Below are 19,966 nucleotides of genomic sequence, written 5' to 3'. Positions count from 1 at the left end.
AGCCCCCTTATCATGTGCCAGTAGCCCCCTTATCATGTGCCAGTAGCCCCCCTTATCATGTGCCAGTAGCCCCCCATATCATGTGCCAGTAGCCAGAGGCCCCCCCCTTATCATGTGCCAGTAGCCAGAGCCCCCCCCCATATCATGTGCCAGTAGCCAGATCCCCCCCATTATCATGTGCCAGTAGCCAGAGTGCCCCCATATCATGTGCCAGTAGCCAGAGTGCCCCCATATCATGTGCCAGTAGCCCCCCTTATCATGTGCCAGCCCAGTAGTCCCCCCTTATCATGTGCCAGCCCAGTAGTCCCCCCTTATCATGTGCCAGCCCAGTAGCCCCCCTTATCATGTGCCAGCCCAGCCCAGTAGTCCCCCCTTATGTGCCAGCCCAGTAGCCCCCCTTATGTGCCAGCCCAGTAGCCCCCCTTATCATGTGCCAGCCCAGTATTGTACCTATATAAAAAAAAAAAATACACTTATACTTACCTCCAGCGATGCGATGCGATGCAGGCCGCCTCTTCCGTCTGTGTCCCTCGCTATACGGCTCAGCCTCAGGCGACGCGATGACGTCATCGCGCCGCCTGCACCGGCCTCTGATAGTCTGCCAGCACTAAGCCGGCAGCCTATCAGAGGAACAGGAGGGGACACACCTCTCCCTCCTCTGCCGCAGCACAGGCATCTGTATTATTGCCGTCCTGAGGACGGCAATACAGATGACTATGGAGATGAGCGCTTCCGCAATGGAGGCGCTCATCTCCTGCTCTGCCCTGCCGCCGGCCGCGGCCGCCCCCACTTGTCACCAGGGCCGCGGCCTTGCGGCACTCAGGCTTGCCGGCCCACCGGGAAATTTCCCGCTATCCCGGCAGGCCAGTCCGGCCCTGCGCTCGGCGCCTTTCGGGTGACAGCGCTGGGGTGCGGGGCACCCACTGCACCCCGTGTAGGATCGGCCCTGCACGAGCGGCCCTGAACGCAGCCGTCCGGCCCTAATGCATTCTCAATGGAGGCGGATCCACTGAGAATGCATCAGTCTGGCAGCGCTCAGCGAGCGGACACCTGAACGCTGCTTGCAGCGTTCGGGTGTCCGCCTGGCCGTGCGGAGGCAAGCGGATCCGTCCAGACTTATAATGGAAGTCAATGGGGACGGATCCGCTTGAAGATGACACTATATGGCTCAATCTTCAAGCGGATCCGTCCCCCATTGACTTTCAATGTAAAGTCTGAACGGATCCGCTCAGACTACTTTCACACTTAGAAAAATTTCTAAGTTATAATGCAGACGGATCCGTTCTGAACGGATGCGAACGTCTGCATTATAGGAGCGGATCCGTCTGATGAAACATCAGGCGGACCCGCTCCGAACGCTAGTGTGAAAGTAGCCTTAATTGTTCTCTCCCGGGTCTCTGTGGCTAGGGCTGCACTGCAATATTTAGTCTTTTGAAACCATGAGATGACTGCAACATATCCTGACTATTTTTCAGCATATCCTTCACGAAAAAAAATCAGATTGGGGCACACTGCGGTCACGAAGCTGAAATCCCAAATCTGAGCCTATTAGGATTATTCTGTCTGTGACCACTATAGTTAGCTCTGTTAGCAGTGGAGACTCAGTGGTCACCGAGACAGGAAGTGATGTCATTTGATTGACAGTTGCATGGGATTGGAGGGGGAGGTGGGATTTAAAGGAAACCTGACACGTTGAATATGGTGTCTAGCCTGCAGGCAGCAGGTGCTGAGCAGACTGATATATCGTTTTATGGGAAAAAAAAATTGTATAACCTAAATGCCTCCTCTTTCCGGGCTTTGAATACCAGGAGACGGTCCTATCAGGGATTAACAGCTTTCCCTCTATGACCAGTGGCGTAGCTAGAAATGACTGGGCCCCACAGCATATTTTTGAATGGGGCCCCCCTCCCCCAGTAATTTTTTCGCAACCCCTTCCTTTCATGCCGCCCCCATTCCTGTGGCTAGTAAAGATCGCTCTCTCAGACCAGGCCCGGCAGCTGTTCCATCCATTTTCTACACTGTCTATACTGCCACTGTATATTATTTCATTGTGTAATACTGTTGAGGGGGCCCTGACAAAATCTTTTATTCCTCCTCCTCCTGGATGGGCCCCTTTGGGGTCAGGGCCCCAAAGCAGCCGCTTCCCCTGCTTCCCCTATAGTTACGCCCCTGTCTATGACTGTGTATACAGAGAGAGCTGTCAATCACTGATAGGACCGCCTCCCTGACCAGATATAGCTGTCAATCACTGACAGGACCGCCTCCCTGACTAGAGATAGCTGTCAATCACTGATAGGACCGCCTCCCTGACCAGAGATAGCTGTCAATCACTGATAGGAACGCCTCCCTGACCAGAGATAGCTGTCAATCACTGATAGGACCGCCTCCCTGACCAGAGATAGCTGTCAATCACTGATAGTACCGCCTCCCTGACCAGAGATAGCTGTCAATCACTGATAGGACCGCCTCCTGGATTTGAAAGCCCAGAATGAGCAGGAAATTAAATTTATAAAATACAAGTTTGACCTAAATCATTCCCCCAAAAACTATACATCAGTCTGCTCAGCTCCTTCTGGTCTATAACATACTGCCTGCAGATTCATTTGCATTTTCAGGGTGACAGGCTCCCTTTAAATGGTGTATCACAGCATGTGGCATGGCATTTTGTATCTGTTAACGAACGTAGATTTTCAAGGGGACCTGTCAAGCCCCTTTAAAAGTAAAACTGATCAGGTAGTTCCCTGATTGCAGATATTTTAATTTCAATTTCCATCCGATATGCTAATTAAGGAACACCGACAACTGGGTGGTTGGACAGTGCAAACAGCTCAGGGTCACACCCTTTTGACACTGGGCAGTGAACACCTCCAAAAATGCCGCTGTATCAGGCACTGAAAGTAATGGCGCAGATTGTAGGGCGTAGTGAGGGCTAATAAAAAAATAAATAAAATTATCTGTAATCAGTGGACCACAGATAAAAGTTTTTTTTTCACTTCGGCAAATAGCATTTATTATGTAGAGGAAATTAATAATGTATTGTTATTACCCATATTGCTTCCTTTGCTGGCTTGATTCATTTTTCCATCACTTTATACACTGCTCTTTATTTCACGCCGTACTCTCGTACCTCCCTGAGGACTCTTGCCAAAAGTTGCCAAGTGTGACATCAAAAGCAATTTCACACACATTTTGCACAGCTTGTTAGAGACTGGAACCCCTAATGAATATTCTTGAGGAATTATTTTTTATTACAAAAAATAGATAAAATCCAGAAGGATCACAATATAATAGTGAAGAATATATTTATTGTAGCATTATTAAAACCTACAAAAACCGCATTTTGGTTACGAGTACTCTTTAAGGCTAGGTCTACACGACGACATGTGACATCATCATAAAAATTGTCGCGCGACAAATGTCATTGTGTAGACCTAGCCAAATTGACACTTCCAACAGAAAGTGGTATATTTTCAGGATTTTTGGCTGTTTTTCATTTTTCTTTTCCCATTTTGGCAGTGCTGTGCCAGTGAAAATTAAATACAAATGATTGACCTTCTGTAGCAGCCAGCACAAATGATAAGACCACCTACTGTATATAGATAGGTAATCCATTGTCAGTTTACTGCTGCTGTGACAGAACATGCTGTTTGAAGGATAATCCTCATGATAATAGTTGGCATAGTATCGGGCTACAAGTATAGTGTAGATGAAGATAACCACAGAAGAGCACAACATTTGTGTGATACTCTAAATGAGTCGCTACAGGAGGTCTCGCTCTGACTGAGAAAGGTAAGAGAGGCTGCCGGCCGTGCGGAAAGTCCAAACAAAGGGGATGTTAAAGAGCTAGGATGACAGAGAGGCTTAAAACAATTATATCCAGAAAAACCTAAAAACTGGTAGGTTGTTAATATGTGATAAAGAAATTTTTGATGGAAGTGTCCCTTTAAGTTGTAATTTGTATCATTACTTTTTTGCAAATAAATCATATAAAAATATTTTTAGAAAATGTGGAAACGTTTTTTATAAGGCTAGAGTGTCCCAAATTTATTTTTGCCGACAGATCTCTTACCTCTCAGCACCACTTTTCAGTCAGTAAATACAAAGTTTTTTGCTTTCTGTTGAAAACGATTTAATTCAAATGTATTCATAGAATTAGATATAAATTTCTGTCAGGCTGTTTCTTAATATAATAGAGCCAGATCCTCATGGGAAGAGTGTGAGGTGAGTAAATATTTCTTTCCATCAGCAGAAAGTAAATTTCCACCGATGAGCAGTAAATATAAATAATTGTTCTCTTTTAACGTAATAGTAAATGGTGGTCCAGAACTTTTTTACATTGATGGCCTGTCCTCAGGATAGACCATCAATATCTTATTAGTGTGGGTCCGACAACCCCCAGACCCCCAGCGATCAGCGGTTTTGGGCAGCCACCAGTGCCAGAATCTGTGCAGTAAACGGAAGCCTCCATCCACTGTGCAGTTTCCTGCACTGGCGTACTGCAGCTCAGCTCCCATTCACTTAAATGGGAGCTAAGCGGCAGTACCCCGACACGCGACTACACAGTGGACAGAACCTTCTGGCTCTGGCATAGTTTCCAGAGCAGGTGTCTGCCCAGGGTGTCAGACCCCAGCTGATCTGATATTAATGACCAGGGACGGATTGGAAACAGAAAGTGGCCCCATGTCGTAAGTGGCTCCAAATTGACAGAAGGTGAGTCCAACACAAGTAGGAAGGGACAACTCAAGTAGGTGGGGTCACCAGTCTAATAGTGCAGCACACAATACCACCCCAGCAGAATCAAATACCGCAGTAGAGGACAAAATACTGCAGTACAGAACAAAATACCACCCCAGCAGAACCAAATACTGCAGTACAGAACAAAATACCACCCCAGCAGAACCAAATACTGCAGTACAGAACAAAATACCACCCCAGCAGAACCAAATACTGCAGTACAGAACCAAATACCCCCCTGCAGAACCAAATATCACAGTGCAGCACAAAATACCGCCCCAGCAGAACCAAATACCACAGTAGAGAACAAAATGCCGCCCCAGCAGAATCATATACCGCAGTGCAGTACAAAATACACCCCAGCAGAACCAAATACCACAGTGAAGCACAAAATACCGCCCCAGCAGAACCAAATACCGCAGTGCAGCACAAAATACCGCCCCAGCAGAACCAAATACCACAGTGTAGCACAAAATACCACCCCCGCAGAGCAAAATACCACCCCAGCAGAATCAAGTACCACAGTGCAGCACAAATACCGCCCTATAAGTACCTAACATTATTAGCATTAATTGACGCTAGGAGTGTAAGGTTGATATGTAACGGCTGGCAGCCACAAAGGAGGACTCAGGTCGCCCCCCGTAGACATCAGACCACCGGGAAGCTTCCCAGTAGGGTCTATGGCCAGTCCGCCCCTGTTAATGACCTATCCTGAGGATTAGGACAGTGGTATCTGAGTCCTGGAAAAAAACCTTTAATGTAGTATCGTAGCACTTGTGTAACACTGTTTCAGTGTTTTTGTATTGCTGAATAATTGGACAGAGGTTTCTTTTATCGTTTTCTTTACCGTGAATATTATGGAAATTATCCCATACGTTTTACCTTGTAATTTCCAAGAAGAAGAATGTGAAGGATGAAAAATTGTTTGCCTCTTACTTGCCTCTTTTCTCATTTTTATTGCACGTTAAATTTGATCTTATAGAAGCAGCAACACTTGCAGCTGAACATGAACGTTTGTGATTTAACCGGTATTCACGCTGAATATCTTATCCCAATTATCCAGGGCCTTCTGAATGGATTAATGTGCTACAGACCTGATGATCCTGTGGATTACTTGGAAAACTGTCTACAAAAAGTGAGGGAATTGGGAGGAACAGAAAAAGTCAAGTGGGACACATTTGTGGGACCAGACAAAAGAAATTTACCCCCGCTCAATGGCGGACAAGCGCGAAGATCGTTTTTCAGAAGTGGTAAGTAGTAAAATAGTGTAATATTTAAAGAGGACCTCTCACCGCTCCTGACACGCCGGTTTTAATAGATTCATGCATTCCCCATGTAATAACAATTCTGGAGCATCTATTCTTATGACTCTATGTTGTGCCATTCCTTTATTATTTGCACTAGAAGTTATGAATGAATTGCTAGCAGTCTGCAGTAAGGGTACAGAGGGGAGGTAACCAGTTGGGGTGTGTTGTACAGACTGAAAAGGGCAGCACTGATTGGATAGAGTAAGTCTGTGCAGGGACACCCCCCAACTGGTTACCACCCCTCTGAATCTTGCCACACAGAGGGCTGTCAGTAGAGGGTACTGCACAGGGCACCGGTCAGCTGAAGACTGACAAGAGCTTTACGAGGAACCATTTTTAACCGTGCTTAAGCGTACCAACCATTTATATACTGTTTTTTCTTTCTTCAGTGTTACCAGAAAGTTGTAATTTTCCTTACCGCCGGTATGACCGGCTACCACCTATCCACCAGTTCTCCATAGAAAGCGACACTGACCTCTCAGAGACGGCTGAACTGATCGAAGAGTATGAAGTGTTCGACCCGTCAAGACCACACCCAAAAATCATACTGGTGATTGGTATGTGAACATCTTCTTGTTTGACTCACGTGAAGGTCTTCATTAGCATGAAGCAAGTTGAATTTATTGTAATAAAATAGATTGCTGCCGTAAAATGCAGCAGATCGGCAAAGTATTTTGTCTGGTTTTGAAATCCCCGTTTTTCTAGTAGAATGCGACTGAAGAACGTCTCCGCAGCACATTCTACAGCATGTGAGTTGCTGAAAAGGAATCCTGACTAATCCTTGCACTTCATCGCTACTTTTCCTCCCAAATCTCCAGTTCTGAGAACCTACTGGAGCACCTTTATATTGCTTTTACGTAAGCTAGGAACCGAGGCTACGGTAGACTCTTGGTGGATTCCTTTGCTTTTGATGGGATCTGTCAAAAGTCAGTAGGGACAGCTGGTTTCTCTCATCTTGTATTTTTTTTACTAGGAAACGCATAGTGTCAAAAAGTGTATGTCAGCTGCTTATCTTATTGCCTCATGGAAATAACATGCATATGAGACTGAACTGAACATGCATGTCTGTGAGGAAAATGCGACTGACGGCTGCCAACATATCGTTCAGCTGAGGTCTACCATATGACCACAGACTTAAAGGCTATGTCCACCTTAGCAACCAATTTCCTTCAGCCTCAGCGTTGCCGAACCAACATAGAAACCATCTTTGTAAATTGTTTCGATTACAAATCTCATACTGTTTTGTTTATACAGCACCTTTGTGTTTCCATGGTTACAGACTACAAATACTGTGTTGTCTGATCCTGTAGTCATACCCCTTGCATCTGTCTTTACTTTCTGGGTCATCTTATATGGTAGCAAGAGGTAAGGGGCTTGTTAGGGGTCTGTTGGCGTTCCACTAAGGTTCCCACCATTTAGACAGCAAGAGTATCACTGCATGCTATTCTTAATGTCAAATGTGATGGAGCTTAGAAAATTAATATGGCAGTACTATCTGTACCTACATCATATACCAGGAAAAAGAGGGAGGCAGTACTATCTGTATGTACACCATTTACAGGGAGGCAGTACTATCTGTACCTACATCATATACCAGGAAAAAGAGGGAGGCAGTACTTTCTGTATGTACACCATTTACAGCAAGGCAATGCTTTCCGTACATCCATCATTTACAGAGAGATACAGGGAGACAGTACTATCTGTACCTACATCATTTACAGATAGAGACAGGGAGGCAGTACTATCTGTACCTACATCATTTACAGGCAGAGACAGGGACGCAGTACTATCTGTACTTGCATAATTTACAGGAAGCGACAAGGAGGCAGTACTATCTGTGCCTCCATTATTTACAGGAAGACAGTACTATCTCTACTTACATCATTTACATGGAGAGACAGGGAGGCAGTACTATCTGTACCTACATAATTTGCAGGCAGACAGGGAGGCATTACTATCTGTACCTACATCATTTACATGGAGAGACGGGGAGGCAGTACTATCTGTACTTGCATAATTTATAGGAAGCGACAAGGAGGCAGTACTTTCTGTACCTCCATTATTTGCAGGAAGGCATTACTATCTCTACTTACATCATTTACAGGGAGAGACAGGGAGGCAGTACTATCTGTACCTACATCATTTACAGGGAGAGACAGGGAGGCAGTACTATCTGTACCTACATAATTTACATGGAGAGACAGGGAGGCAGTACTGTCTGTACCTACATAATTTACATGGAGAGATAGGGAGGCAGTACTATCTGTACCTACATCATTTACAGATAGAGACAGGGAGGCAGTACTATCTGTACTTGCATAATTTACAGGAAGAGACAAGGAGGCAGTACTACCTGTGCCTCCATTATTTACAGGAAGGCAGTGCTATCTCTACTTACATCATTTACAGGGAGAGACAGGGAGGCAGTACTATCTGTACCTACATAATTTACATGGAGAGACAGGGAGGCAGTAATATCTGTACCTACATAATTTACATGGAGAGATAGGGAGGCTGTACTATCTGTACTTACATTATTTACAGGGAGAGACAGGGAGGCAATACTATCTGTACCTACATAATTTGCAGGCAGACAGGGAGGCAGTACTATCTGTACCTAAATCATTTACATGGAGAGACGGGGAGGCAGTACTATCTGTACTTTCATAATTTACAGGAAGCGACAAGGAGGCAGTACTTTCTGTACCTCCATTATTTACAGGAAGGCATTACTATCTCTACTTACATCATTTACCGGGAGAGACAGGGAGGCTGTAATATCTGTACCTACATAATTTACATGGAGAGATAGGGAGGCAGTACTATCTGTACTTACATCATTTACAGGGAGAGACAGGGAGGCAGTACTATCTGTACTTACATCATTTAGAGGGAGAGACAGGGAGGCAGTAATATCTGTACCTACATCATTTACAAGGAGAGGCAGGGGGGAAGACAGGAAGCATTGTGCAGGGAGAGGCAGTACTGTCTGTACCTATATAATTTTGCACATTTTTCTGACCTGCTTTCCCTCTATAAGATAAGTTGTTGCTCTGAACAGTCAAGATAAGTGCATTGTCTTATAAAAAGTAATTATAATGCAAAGAAGACCCTTGCGTTGAGGGACTCCCAGGAGTTATATTTTGACTTCTTCCACAAGGAACATACATGTGTTTTACAAATGGAAAGAGCAAACTGGGCATGTGGAAATGGCATGGAAAATCATCGATCATTTTCTGCCTCCTTTGCGCCCTCCTATTTGTAAGAATATCAACTTGTACTTCGTTATTGTGGTACTTTATGGTTCGGGCACATTTGCTAAATCTATTCTCTGTGGACATAGTGGTTACTGGCCTCATAGCATCCCTAGAGTCCTAATGCCTAGAAATTGTGTAAATTGTGCTAATTTAAGAAAATCCCAGAAAACCACTCAGTTCCATTTTATTTAATTCATCTGAAAGCCGTGTGGCCTAAATTGGCTTAAAAGCTGCTGTAATTTGAGCTAAATTCTCTGTCCCTGATGTGAGAAACCCGATGCTGGACATAGAAATTACAGACAGATCTGATGTAACATTTTATTGTTTTAATAACTGCAATTAATTTCTGTTGTCCAAATGTTCTTGGAGATATTTGCATCGGCCAGGACTCCACAACAGGCTCTTCTCCAGTAAAACTTTGATTTGGCCGCATGAAAAGATATGTTCAGCCGTGTCACGTGTTACCTATATATATATATATATATATATATATATCATGATGCAAAAGAGGTCTTCAGTATCTGATCAGTGGGGGTCCGATACCTGGGAACCCTGCTGATCAGCTGTTTGAGAAGGCACTGGCGCCACTGCGCCTTCTCTCAGCTCACCAAGCACAGTGCCATACATTGTCTAGCGGCAGTGCTTGGTATCGCCACTCAGCCCTGTTCACCCTAATGGGGCTGAGCTGCGCCTAGGCCATGTGACCGATTAACGTGATGTCACTTGGCCTAAGCAAAGCTGCGAAAAGGCCATGGCGCTACTGCGAGCGCCAGTGCCTTCCCAAACAGCTGATCGTAGGGTTCCCAGGTGTCGGACCCCTACTAATCAGATACTGATGTACCAATCAGAGATAGGTCATCAGTTGAAAAAACTCATAAAACCCCTTTAAAAGTGTTAAAAACAATTTGAACAATAGGTCAATTTCTGATGAGAAATTCCCTTTAAAGGGGCTGTCCAGTCAGGGCAAGCTCTGTCCACACAATATTTTAGATCATATGGAAATCATGAGGGGAGGGAACTCTGGAATATATTAAATTAGTGTTCTTTATCTGATGAAAAAAGGTAAAACATATCAAAAACAGGATTATAAAAACCTTAGTCCATTTTGCTTGAACCACTTCGCTGCGGGTTCGTTTCAGTGTCCTGGCTTCTTTGTGCATTCACCTGTGCACTCAGTAGTTAGTAACGTAGTACATAAGGCCGAAAAAGGACATTTGTCCATCCAGTTCAGCCTGTCATCCTGCAAGTTGATCCAGAGGAAGGCAAAAAAAAAACTGTGAGATAGAAGCCAATTTTCCTCACTTTAGGGGAATAAAAAATTCCTTCCCGACTCCAATCAGGCATCAGAATAACTCCCTGGATCAACGACCCCTCTCTAGTAGCTATAGCCTGTAATATTATTACACTCCAGAAATACATCCAGGCCCCTCTTGAATCCTTTATTGTACTCCCCATCACCACCTCCTCAGGCAGAGAGCTCCATAGTCTCACTGCTCTTACCGTAAAGAATCCTCTTCTATGTTTGTGTACAAACCTTCTTTCCTCCAGACGCAGAGGATGTCCCCTCGTCACAGTCACAGTCCTGGGGATAAATAGATGATGGGAGAGATCTCTGTACTGACCCCTGATATATTTATACATAGTAATTAGATCTCCCCTCAGTCGCCTTTTTTCTAAAGTGAATAACCCTAATTTTGATAATCTTTCAGGGTACTGTAGTTGCCCCATTCCAGTTATTACTTTAGTTGCCCTCCTCTGGACCCTCTCCAGCTCTGCTATGTCTGCCTTGTTCACAGGAGCCCAGAACTGTACACAGTACTCCATGTGTGGTCTGACTAGTGATTTGTAAAGTGGTAGGACTATGTTCTCATCACGGGCATCTATGCCCCTTTTGATGCAAACCATTATCTTATTGGCCTTGGCAGCAGCTGCCTGACACTGGTTTATACAGCTTAGTTTGCTGCTTATTAAAATTCCTAGATCCTTTTCCATGTCAGTGTTACCGAATGTTTTACCATTTAGTATGTACTGGTGACTTGCATTATTCCTTCCCATGTGCATAACCTTACATTTGTCAGTGTTAAACCTCATCTGCCACTTATCTGCCCAAGCCTCCAATCTATCCAGATCCCTCTGTAGCTGTATACTGTCCTCTGTAGTATATATACAGTATACTGTCCTCTGTAGTATATATACAGTATACTGTCCTCTTCAGTGTAAATTACTTTACACAGTTTAGTGTCATCTGCGAAAATTGATACTTTACTATGCAAGCCTTCTACAAGATCATTAATAAATATATACCGTAGTTATCTCTTTCTCTGGGCAAGTTCATTCAAGACAGGCAGCAGTAGCAAAGTTTCGAGGGACCTCCCTCTTTCTCAAGCGTCCCCAACCCGCCAAGAGAATGCATTGCTGTCTAACAAAAAAATATAATTGTCATACATGTGAATAGAAAAGCTAGGAGTAATTTGCATTCTCTAACCTGACATACACACAGGAGTGAGCGAAGGCTCAGCTGCTGCACTAATGGTTGCGTTCTGTGTTTTCTATTATTTACTTAGTATGCAGTGAAGACATGTTTAGCTTATGAGACAGTGACTACCAGATCCAATGGAGCATTTCTGAGATTGTTTTTCTGATGCACTGAAAGGGTATAGACACCTTTGCGCAATATTTCTATTGTTCATTTGCTTCCTAAATGCAAATCGAAGCAATTTTCTAAATTGTCATCATTGCAAATTTCCTACTATTTTTGCCGTTGTTTAGCCTGTGTTACTCCTGCACCTAGCTTGCTGCCCTTTTGTTCCAGACACAGATGCGATAATGTTTTGCCTCTGGCTGTGTGGTCTCTTTCTCCCTGCTCTCCCCTTCCCTTCTCTCAGTGTTAGAGATAGCAGCAAGGAGTCAGCAGGTCAGAGTGTGGAGATGGGGGAAGCGTCCAAGTTTTCAGGGAAGACTTGCCACAAAGGCTGCAGATAGGGAATATTTTATGAGTGTGTTGATCTTGTGGAACGCAGTGACCATTCCACTCAATAATATATGTTAGAGAGGGCTGAGTAGATGTAGTGTCATGTGATTGGGGACATTGCATTGTATAGTAAACCAAATTATGGTATTGACAGCAGTGGGAGAAGAGTGTACTGTTTTTGTGGGGGACACTGCCCTGTCCCCCTATTTGATGATAATAAGGGCAGGGCTGGATGCAACAAGGGTGGTGTCATAAAATGGGCATTGATACAAGACAGTGTAACCAATCATATGTGGTAATGATAAGAGCAGCGGAGGATGAGTGTACTGATCTGCGCTTTCCATTCGTGTGATTGGGTTGACTCTGACAGGTGTAGTGTGTATTGAAATTATATTATAGAAATGATGACAGCAGCATTAGATGAGTGTGTTGATTTTGTGGGGGGCAATGCCCTGTGCATTCTTGTTGGGGCTGAATCTAATGGGAGGGCCGTGTCGTGAATGTTGTACATTGTGTCACGTTACAATATGGGAATGATGACAGCAGCAGGAGAGTTGTGTGCAGACTTTGGGGAAGTCAGTGACTTATGATGATGTTCTGGAAGACAGAATGTGTAGTGAAGTGAGTGCTGGCAAAGCACCCAGTGGTGATGAGAGCAGCAGGAGAGGAGTGGGTTGAACTGGTGTGAGGCAGTGACCTGCCCAGTCAAGTGACTGTGTTACTCAGGATGATGAAGCTGTATTTGACAAGGCAGTGTCATGAGTGAACTGGGGTAGAATATTGTGTAGCGAGCTGTCAGGGCAATGATGACAGCAGTAGGAGAAGAGGGTTCTGATCTTGTCGGAGGCAGTCACCTGTCTGCCTATGTAATGATGTTACTGAGCTCATGGATTTCTGGAATCAGAGCAGAGTCATAGCGTTAAGATAAGTGGAAGGTCACAGTAGCATGAGCACATGAGTATTTCAGAGGAGGGTTGTGCTCTTCTTGGGGGATGCACTTCCGTGTCCATATACCATGTCTCTATTTTAGTGATGGCACATTTGCAAGTGGCAACTGATTATTTGTATTCAATTTATTGATCTTGAAGGCTTGTTTGACATTAGTTACAGTAATTTACTGAGTCCAAATTAACTTAGCCGTAAAAGCCTCTAATTAAGACTTGCGCAAATACATTACTCTGTGCTAGATGACATCTCTTTAGGACATTGGCACAAAAACAGTATAGTAAAATCCAACAAGCCATAGAGGAGACCACAATAAAAAGCAAGCGATGAGGGATCTTTTTTCAGGATGACGTGAACATGCAGCGTCGCGCTCCCCTGCCGCTGTTACGTCTGATTGGTGTCGTGTGGAACGCTGAAACCATGTGCGATGGTCTGGGTTCCTGACCAGTTAGTGAAGGAGACTCCGTACCTGTCCCTGTTGCTCTCGCTGCCTCCTGCTCTTGCTCCTGCCCCCGCTTTAAGTTGATTCTCCCTCTCCGGGATTCGGTTTTCGGGTGTCCCTTGGCTGGGTGCTCCCTGGCCGTTTGTGGACCCCCTTCTGCCTGTTTGTTTGCGCTGCTCTGTTGAGGATCCTGGACAGTCTTCCGATTTGTACGGAGAAACGATTGGTGGTCTGCTGGCCTGGTGAAGAGGAGCCGTCTGACGCGATTCCAGGCTTGGTGAGATCTGTCCCTGCTGGGCCTTGTTATGTCTGCCCCATCTGCCCCATTTGTGCTCCATCCCTCCGCTCCCCTTGTTTTTTCCCCATTGGGTTTGAGGTGTTATTATTAACAGAGCTATTGGAATAACAGTGGCAATACCAGTGACTTACCAGTGACTTAGTTGGATTTGGCTCTGAAGGTAAAGGACTGTGTTAAAGGGAAAGGGGAGAAGAAACGAAAAAGTAAAAAAAAATAAAAAAAAGGAGAAATTTTTTAAATAAATAAATAAATAAATAAATAAAAGGAAAAGGAATGAAAAGAAAGGAAAGTAAAAAATAAAATAAAATGCCTAAAAGAGGGATGGGAAAGAGAGGGATATTGGGCCCTAAGCAAACCAGGAAGTCCGTGGATTTTTTTCCCTGTTCAAATCAGCGCAGAAATCTGTGGAATCCGCTAAAATTTATCAATTTCTGAAATCTCCAAATGTTACCTTGGTGAATGGGGACTTTTATTGTGTTATGAACCCCAAGATTGATAGGATCTTTATGGAAGGGGTTACTCATATCTCTCCATCTATTCAAGGGTCCCCCTTTGCACGATTCTGTCAGGAATCGGGCTTTGTGGATGTCTGGGGGTTTTTGGGTCGGGGGAGAAAAGTCTATTCCTGTGTAAGTAAATCCAGGAATTGCATGTCCAGGATTGACCTGGCTTTAATAAATGAAAAATATCTGGATCATATTAAGCGGAGTAGATATGAAGCCAGGTCACTCTCGGATCATGTACCGGTATCCCTTGAGCTTTGCATGGGTTATAATTAGTGATGAGTGAGCATGCTATGCTTTGCTATGCTCGGCAGATCCGAGTGCTTGGCTGAATAATTTGAGTGCTCGAATACAATTTAATACAATGGAACTGTCACGGATGGTGTTGCAGAAAGCTGGAACTTATAAATAAACATCCGACTGGCTTGATCCCAAACTAAGGAGCATATGGGTGAGCCCTATAAAACCCCTAGAGCTCTCCCTGACTGCTATGCCCATGCAAAGGTCTTTATGGTAGCCGATTGCATGCCCCCGTACCTTATACTATGTGACACCTGAAAACCCTATAATAGTGAGGGGACACGACTACCGGCTCCCTGCACTTAATACGGACGGAGTCAGGGTCACCTACAATCAAGCCAAAAAGGAAACACAAATAAAGGAAACAGACTTATCTGTGGAATCAGGAGAAGCCGCATCCATCCAGCAGTGAACAACTCATCCAGGAAGGAGTATAAACCGCAAAGTGAGGCAGTATGGGAGGGAATATAAAGGGAGACAATTAGTGTAAATAGGTGACAGCTGGTAGAAGGAAAGGAGATGACAAAGTGAAACCAAAACAAAGAACGTCATGCAAGAGGTAGCGAAGAACGTCTAACAGACCTTCTCACAGAGCTGGCGGTGTCAGGAACTCAATGGAAGAACCCTAGGCACCCCCTGCTCGGAAGAGAAGAGAGTGTCTGCTTCATAAAACAAAGGTTCGAAATTGAAACCCCATCAAAATGGTTTGGCAACAGCATTAAGAGGATTAAGAGAAACCAGTAAACCTTAAAGTTATTTTGCATCTGTTGGATGGCTTGGGTGGACCTGCACACCTAGATCAATATCATTAGGGCCTTTGACAGGGTAGACTGGGAATTCCTCTGGAAGGATGGGATTTTGTAAGAGGTTTATAAGTATGATTAAGCTTTTGTAACACTCCCCCATCGCTAGATTGAATCTTAATGGGAGCCTGACTTTCCGTTTTATCTTGACTAGAGGTACCCCTTCAAGGCTGCTCACTTTCCCCATTGTTTGACATCTATATCGAGCCTTTAGCCGTTAGTGTTAGTCAAGATAATATGATTTAGGGGTTTGGGATATTAGGAGTAGAGGACCGTATTTCTTTGTACACGGATGATGTTTTATTTTTTATAGATCACACTAATATAACCTTGCCAAGAATCATTTGAACAAATAACTCCTTCGGGGAGGTCTCGGGTTTGGATAATAATTGGTCAAAAACTACCCTCATGCTATTGCATGGTTTTGAACTTTCTAGTTATGGATATTTGAGGATGTTAAAGATTGCCGATACATTTGGATATTTCGGAATGATGATAGTCCCCTATATCGAGGATTTTATACAGCTTAATCTGATCCTACTGATTGGGAAATTGAGATCTAAAATTACGACATGGCTTCGACTTCCGCTGTTTAGAGCTGATAGAATATCCTTAGTTAAGATGGTAGTTTTACCCCAACTTCTCTATGTTCTAAGGAACTTCCCAATATGGATTAAGGAGAAGTTCTTTAAGTTAATTGAGAGATTTATTAGCGATTTACTCTAGGGAAAAAACGGGTGAGGCTAAAATTAGAGTATCTCTACAAGCTGATGGAGCAGGGTGGGTTAAACCTTCCCTACTTCAAGGGCTACTTCAGTTAGGGCTGTGCTGTGAATTACTCATGTGAATGAAGCCCTGAGGGGGCATTTCAGTGTGCTTGGCTGCAACTGCTGCCCCTTTTATTTTTGCTTTGATATGACGGCCATCTTACCAAGTAGGACGGGGTTTGGGGTCCCCCTTTCTGAAAATAGGTACAAGTGCAAGACATGAGCATGCCATATTTAAAGGGGTTCTCCCATCATTACTGTAAAAAATGTAAATCATACATCATATAGTACATGACAACCTCTTTCTAACAAAGGTCCAAAGATCTCGCCATTCTTTGCTCCAGTTGTTCTGCTAGATTTATTTCAAGCTGTCAACTTAGGGGCTGTGTCTTTTCTGTGGGGTGTGTCCTTTCTGCTGCAGCTGGTGGCACTTGAAGGATGGAACTGAGCATGTGCTTCCATCTCAGTGAGCAGTACAGAGAAATTAGGAAAACAGCAGGGGGCGCTATACAGTTTAGGGTTGCGGGTATCGAAATATCGATACCCAATCGATACTTTTGTCCCGGTATCGATACGATATCGGGATTTGCCATTTATCGATACTAGGGTGCACTACTGCGCAGTCTAGTATCACAGAACATGAGCGCACTGCTGTCAGCGCGCACCTTGTTCTCCTCAGCAGCACAGGGGAGAAGGAGTCACTCTCTCCCTCCCCCCTGTGCCGCTGCTGCCAATAAGAAGAGAGTGAGGCGGGCGCACTGTGCTACCAATGAAAGTTAACGTTTAATACAAATACAGGTGACGGCAGCAGAATCACATAGCCGCGATCAGCGGCAATTAACCCCTCAGGTGTGGCTCCCAGCTATGTGATTGTGCTGCTGGCACCCGCCTCCTGTATTAAAGGTTAATTATCATTGGTGGCGCAGTGCGCCCGCCCCCCCGTATTAAAAACACTGGTGGCACAGTGCGCTTCTCCCCCAGTATTAAAATCATTGGTGGCACAGTGCGCCCCCCCCCTCAACCCGCCCCAGTGTTAAAATCACTGGTGGCAGTGGCCACAGGGTCCCCTCTCCCTTCCTACTCATTGGTGGCAGCGGCAGCTTCTGAGCGGAGCCCCAGCAGTGTAATCGCGGGGCTACGATGGGTTACCATGGCAGCCAGGATGCTACTGAAGCCGTCCATGGTAACCTCCCTGCTGCTGTGTGTACTATGCACAGGGCAGCAGGGACAGTGTGAAGTCCTATTCACCCTAATAGAGCTCTACCAGGGCGAATAGGACAAGGGATGAAAAGATCCCAGGTTCTAGCCCCTAAGGGGGAAATAGTTATTAAATAAAAAGTTTTTAAAAAAAAAACAACAAATTATTAAGTATAAATCACCCCCTTTCCCAATTTAAACAATAAATTTATAAACATATCACATATCGCCACATCTGAAAAGTCCAAACTATTAAAATATAAAAAAATCTCCTATGCGGTGAACGCCGGAACAGAAAAAAATTTAAATTTAAAACTGCGCGATTCGCCATTTTTTTGTTTTTGGTGTTTTAAGCAAGCAAAGTTCGTTTAATCGAGAAGCAGAAACTTACAAACACCTTTACACAAGACACTAGACAAGCTAGTGACCAAGATTGCTCAGGCGCCTTCCTGAGGCAGGAAGCGCCTTTTAATACATCCTGCAACCTAGCCATAGGCTGGGAAGATAGAGGGCGTGCACGTGCTGCCTCACAAAAGGAGGAGAGACACGCCCGCTTCCTGCCTTAACAAACAGTACAGCAGGATGGAGGACACGTAGCTGCACTCGTGCCAGCAAGGAAGGAAGCTCCGGCACGGGGCGCAGATACAACAGTTTAAGCTACCAGCTGCCCGCGCAGTGAGGGAGCCCGGCGCCTGCGTGCAGGGGCAGCAGCGCAGGCATGGAGAGCTGGGCCAACACCCCAGAATCAAGTCTCTATCTCACATATATCCGGTATTCGTATGTATGATTGATATTAGCGGCTCCTATTATAGACTTAAGTCTTAAGTCCACAAGTCATTCATTATGAATTATTACATTTTCAGAGCATATTTCTTCCTTACTCATCGGGGCTTCTTCTGGTTCATACACAGATTCCCAATGGGTTTAGTGGTTTCTCGGCAGAGCCCCCTCTTGTAGAGTTTTGTTTCTCCTGGCTTTGATCCATCCGTCTGATTCTGCTATTTTTTTACTCCTAGGTGGACCCGGCAGCGGTAAAGGGACCCAGAGCCTGAAAATAGCCGATCGCTACGGATTTGAATACATATCAGTGGGTGAACTGCTGAGAAAAAAGATTCACAACACGAGTAGCAACAGAAAATGGAGCCTAATCGCTAAGATAATAACGACAGGAGAACTGGCTCCGCAGGTAAGGCCGCATCACCTCTGCCGTTAACCTAAATCTAATCCATTATATGCGCAGGCAATTAACGTCCCCTTTCTTTCCTCCGCTGTCTTAAAGGAAACCACAATCACTGAAATTAAACAAAGACTAATGCAAATTCCAGACTCGGAGGGCATCGTTATAGACGGATTTCCCCGAGACGTGGCTCAAGCGCTGTCCTTTGAGGATCAAGTAAGCGCCTCTCTCATCCGCTTATTCACTTCTTGTGTTGTGAGATGCCTGGCAGGAAACAATTTGCAGCAAATCAAGTCCCGCTCTGATACCCACTTTACCCACAGGGAGACGCAGGATTAATCTTCCCTTAATGATGTCTTCTTTTGTGGACGTCGCGCCATGTCCTGTAGTGTTGAACAGCGGGTATTAAGCAGCTTGTAAAAACTCCAGAGAAAGTCCCTAATCGATAAGGCTACTTTCACACTAGCGTTATTCCTTTCCGGCACAGAGTTCCGTCCTAGGGGCTCAATACCGGAAAATAACTGATCAGGTATATCCCCCTGCATTCTGAATGGAGAGCAATCCGTTCAGGATGCATCAGGACGTCTTCAGTTCAGTCTTTTTGACTGACCAGAACGGAGATGATACGGCAGCATGCTACGGTTTTATCTCCGGCCAAAAAAACTGAACACTTGCCTGAATGCCGCATTTTTTTCCATAGGAATGTATTAGTGCCGGATCCAGCATTCAAAATACCGGAATGCCGGATCCGTCATGCGCAGACCGAGAAAATTGTGATATAAATAAATGCCGGATCTGTTTTTCCAGAAAGACGGATCCGGCATTTCAATGCATTTGTGAGACGGATCAGGATCCTGATCAGTCTTACAAATGCCATCAGTTGGCATACTTTTTGACGGATCCGGCAGGCAGTTCCGGCGACGGATCACTCTTCCCCAAGTGTGAAAGTAGCCTTAGACATAAGATAAAGGGATGTCTGACCATGTTATGGTAATACATTTAGCATAGGCCTCTTTCACACTTGCATCGTCCGGATCCGGCGTGTACTCCACTTGCCGGAATTACACGCCGGATCCGGAAAAACGCAAGTGTACTGAAAGCATTTGAAGACGGATCCGTCTTCAAAATGCTTTCAGTGTTACTATGGCACCCAGGACGCTATTAAAGTCCTGGTTGCCATAGTAGGAGCGGGGAGCGGGGGAGCGGTATACTTACAGTCCGTGCGGCTCCCAGGGCGCTCCAGAATGACGTCAGAGCGCCCCATG

General features: G+C 44.9%; 1 protein-coding gene across 2 annotated transcripts in view; it reads left to right on the top strand.

The window, feature by feature from the left end:
• AK5 (adenylate kinase 5) overlaps positions 1-19,966 on the top strand; it is a 246,563-nt gene that overhangs the window by 38,399 nt on the left and 188,198 nt on the right. For both annotated transcript variants that reach the window (XM_040406789.1, XM_040406790.1), the window contains exons 2-5: positions 5,798-5,984; positions 6,431-6,598; positions 18,541-18,710; positions 18,804-18,917. In XM_040406789.1, coding sequence (XP_040262723.1) covers positions 5,798-5,984; positions 6,431-6,598; positions 18,541-18,710; positions 18,804-18,917 — 639 coding nt within the window. The remainder of the gene's footprint in view (positions 1-5,797; positions 5,985-6,430; positions 6,599-18,540; positions 18,711-18,803; positions 18,918-19,966) is intronic.

Source organism: Bufo bufo, chromosome 9 (assembly GCF_905171765.1).
Source record: "Bufo bufo chromosome 9, aBufBuf1.1, whole genome shotgun sequence".
Classification (NCBI taxonomy): Eukaryota; Metazoa; Chordata; class Amphibia; order Anura; family Bufonidae; genus Bufo; species Bufo bufo.
Note: the sequence above shows the minus strand (reverse complement) of the source record. Positions and strands in the feature narration are given on the sequence as shown.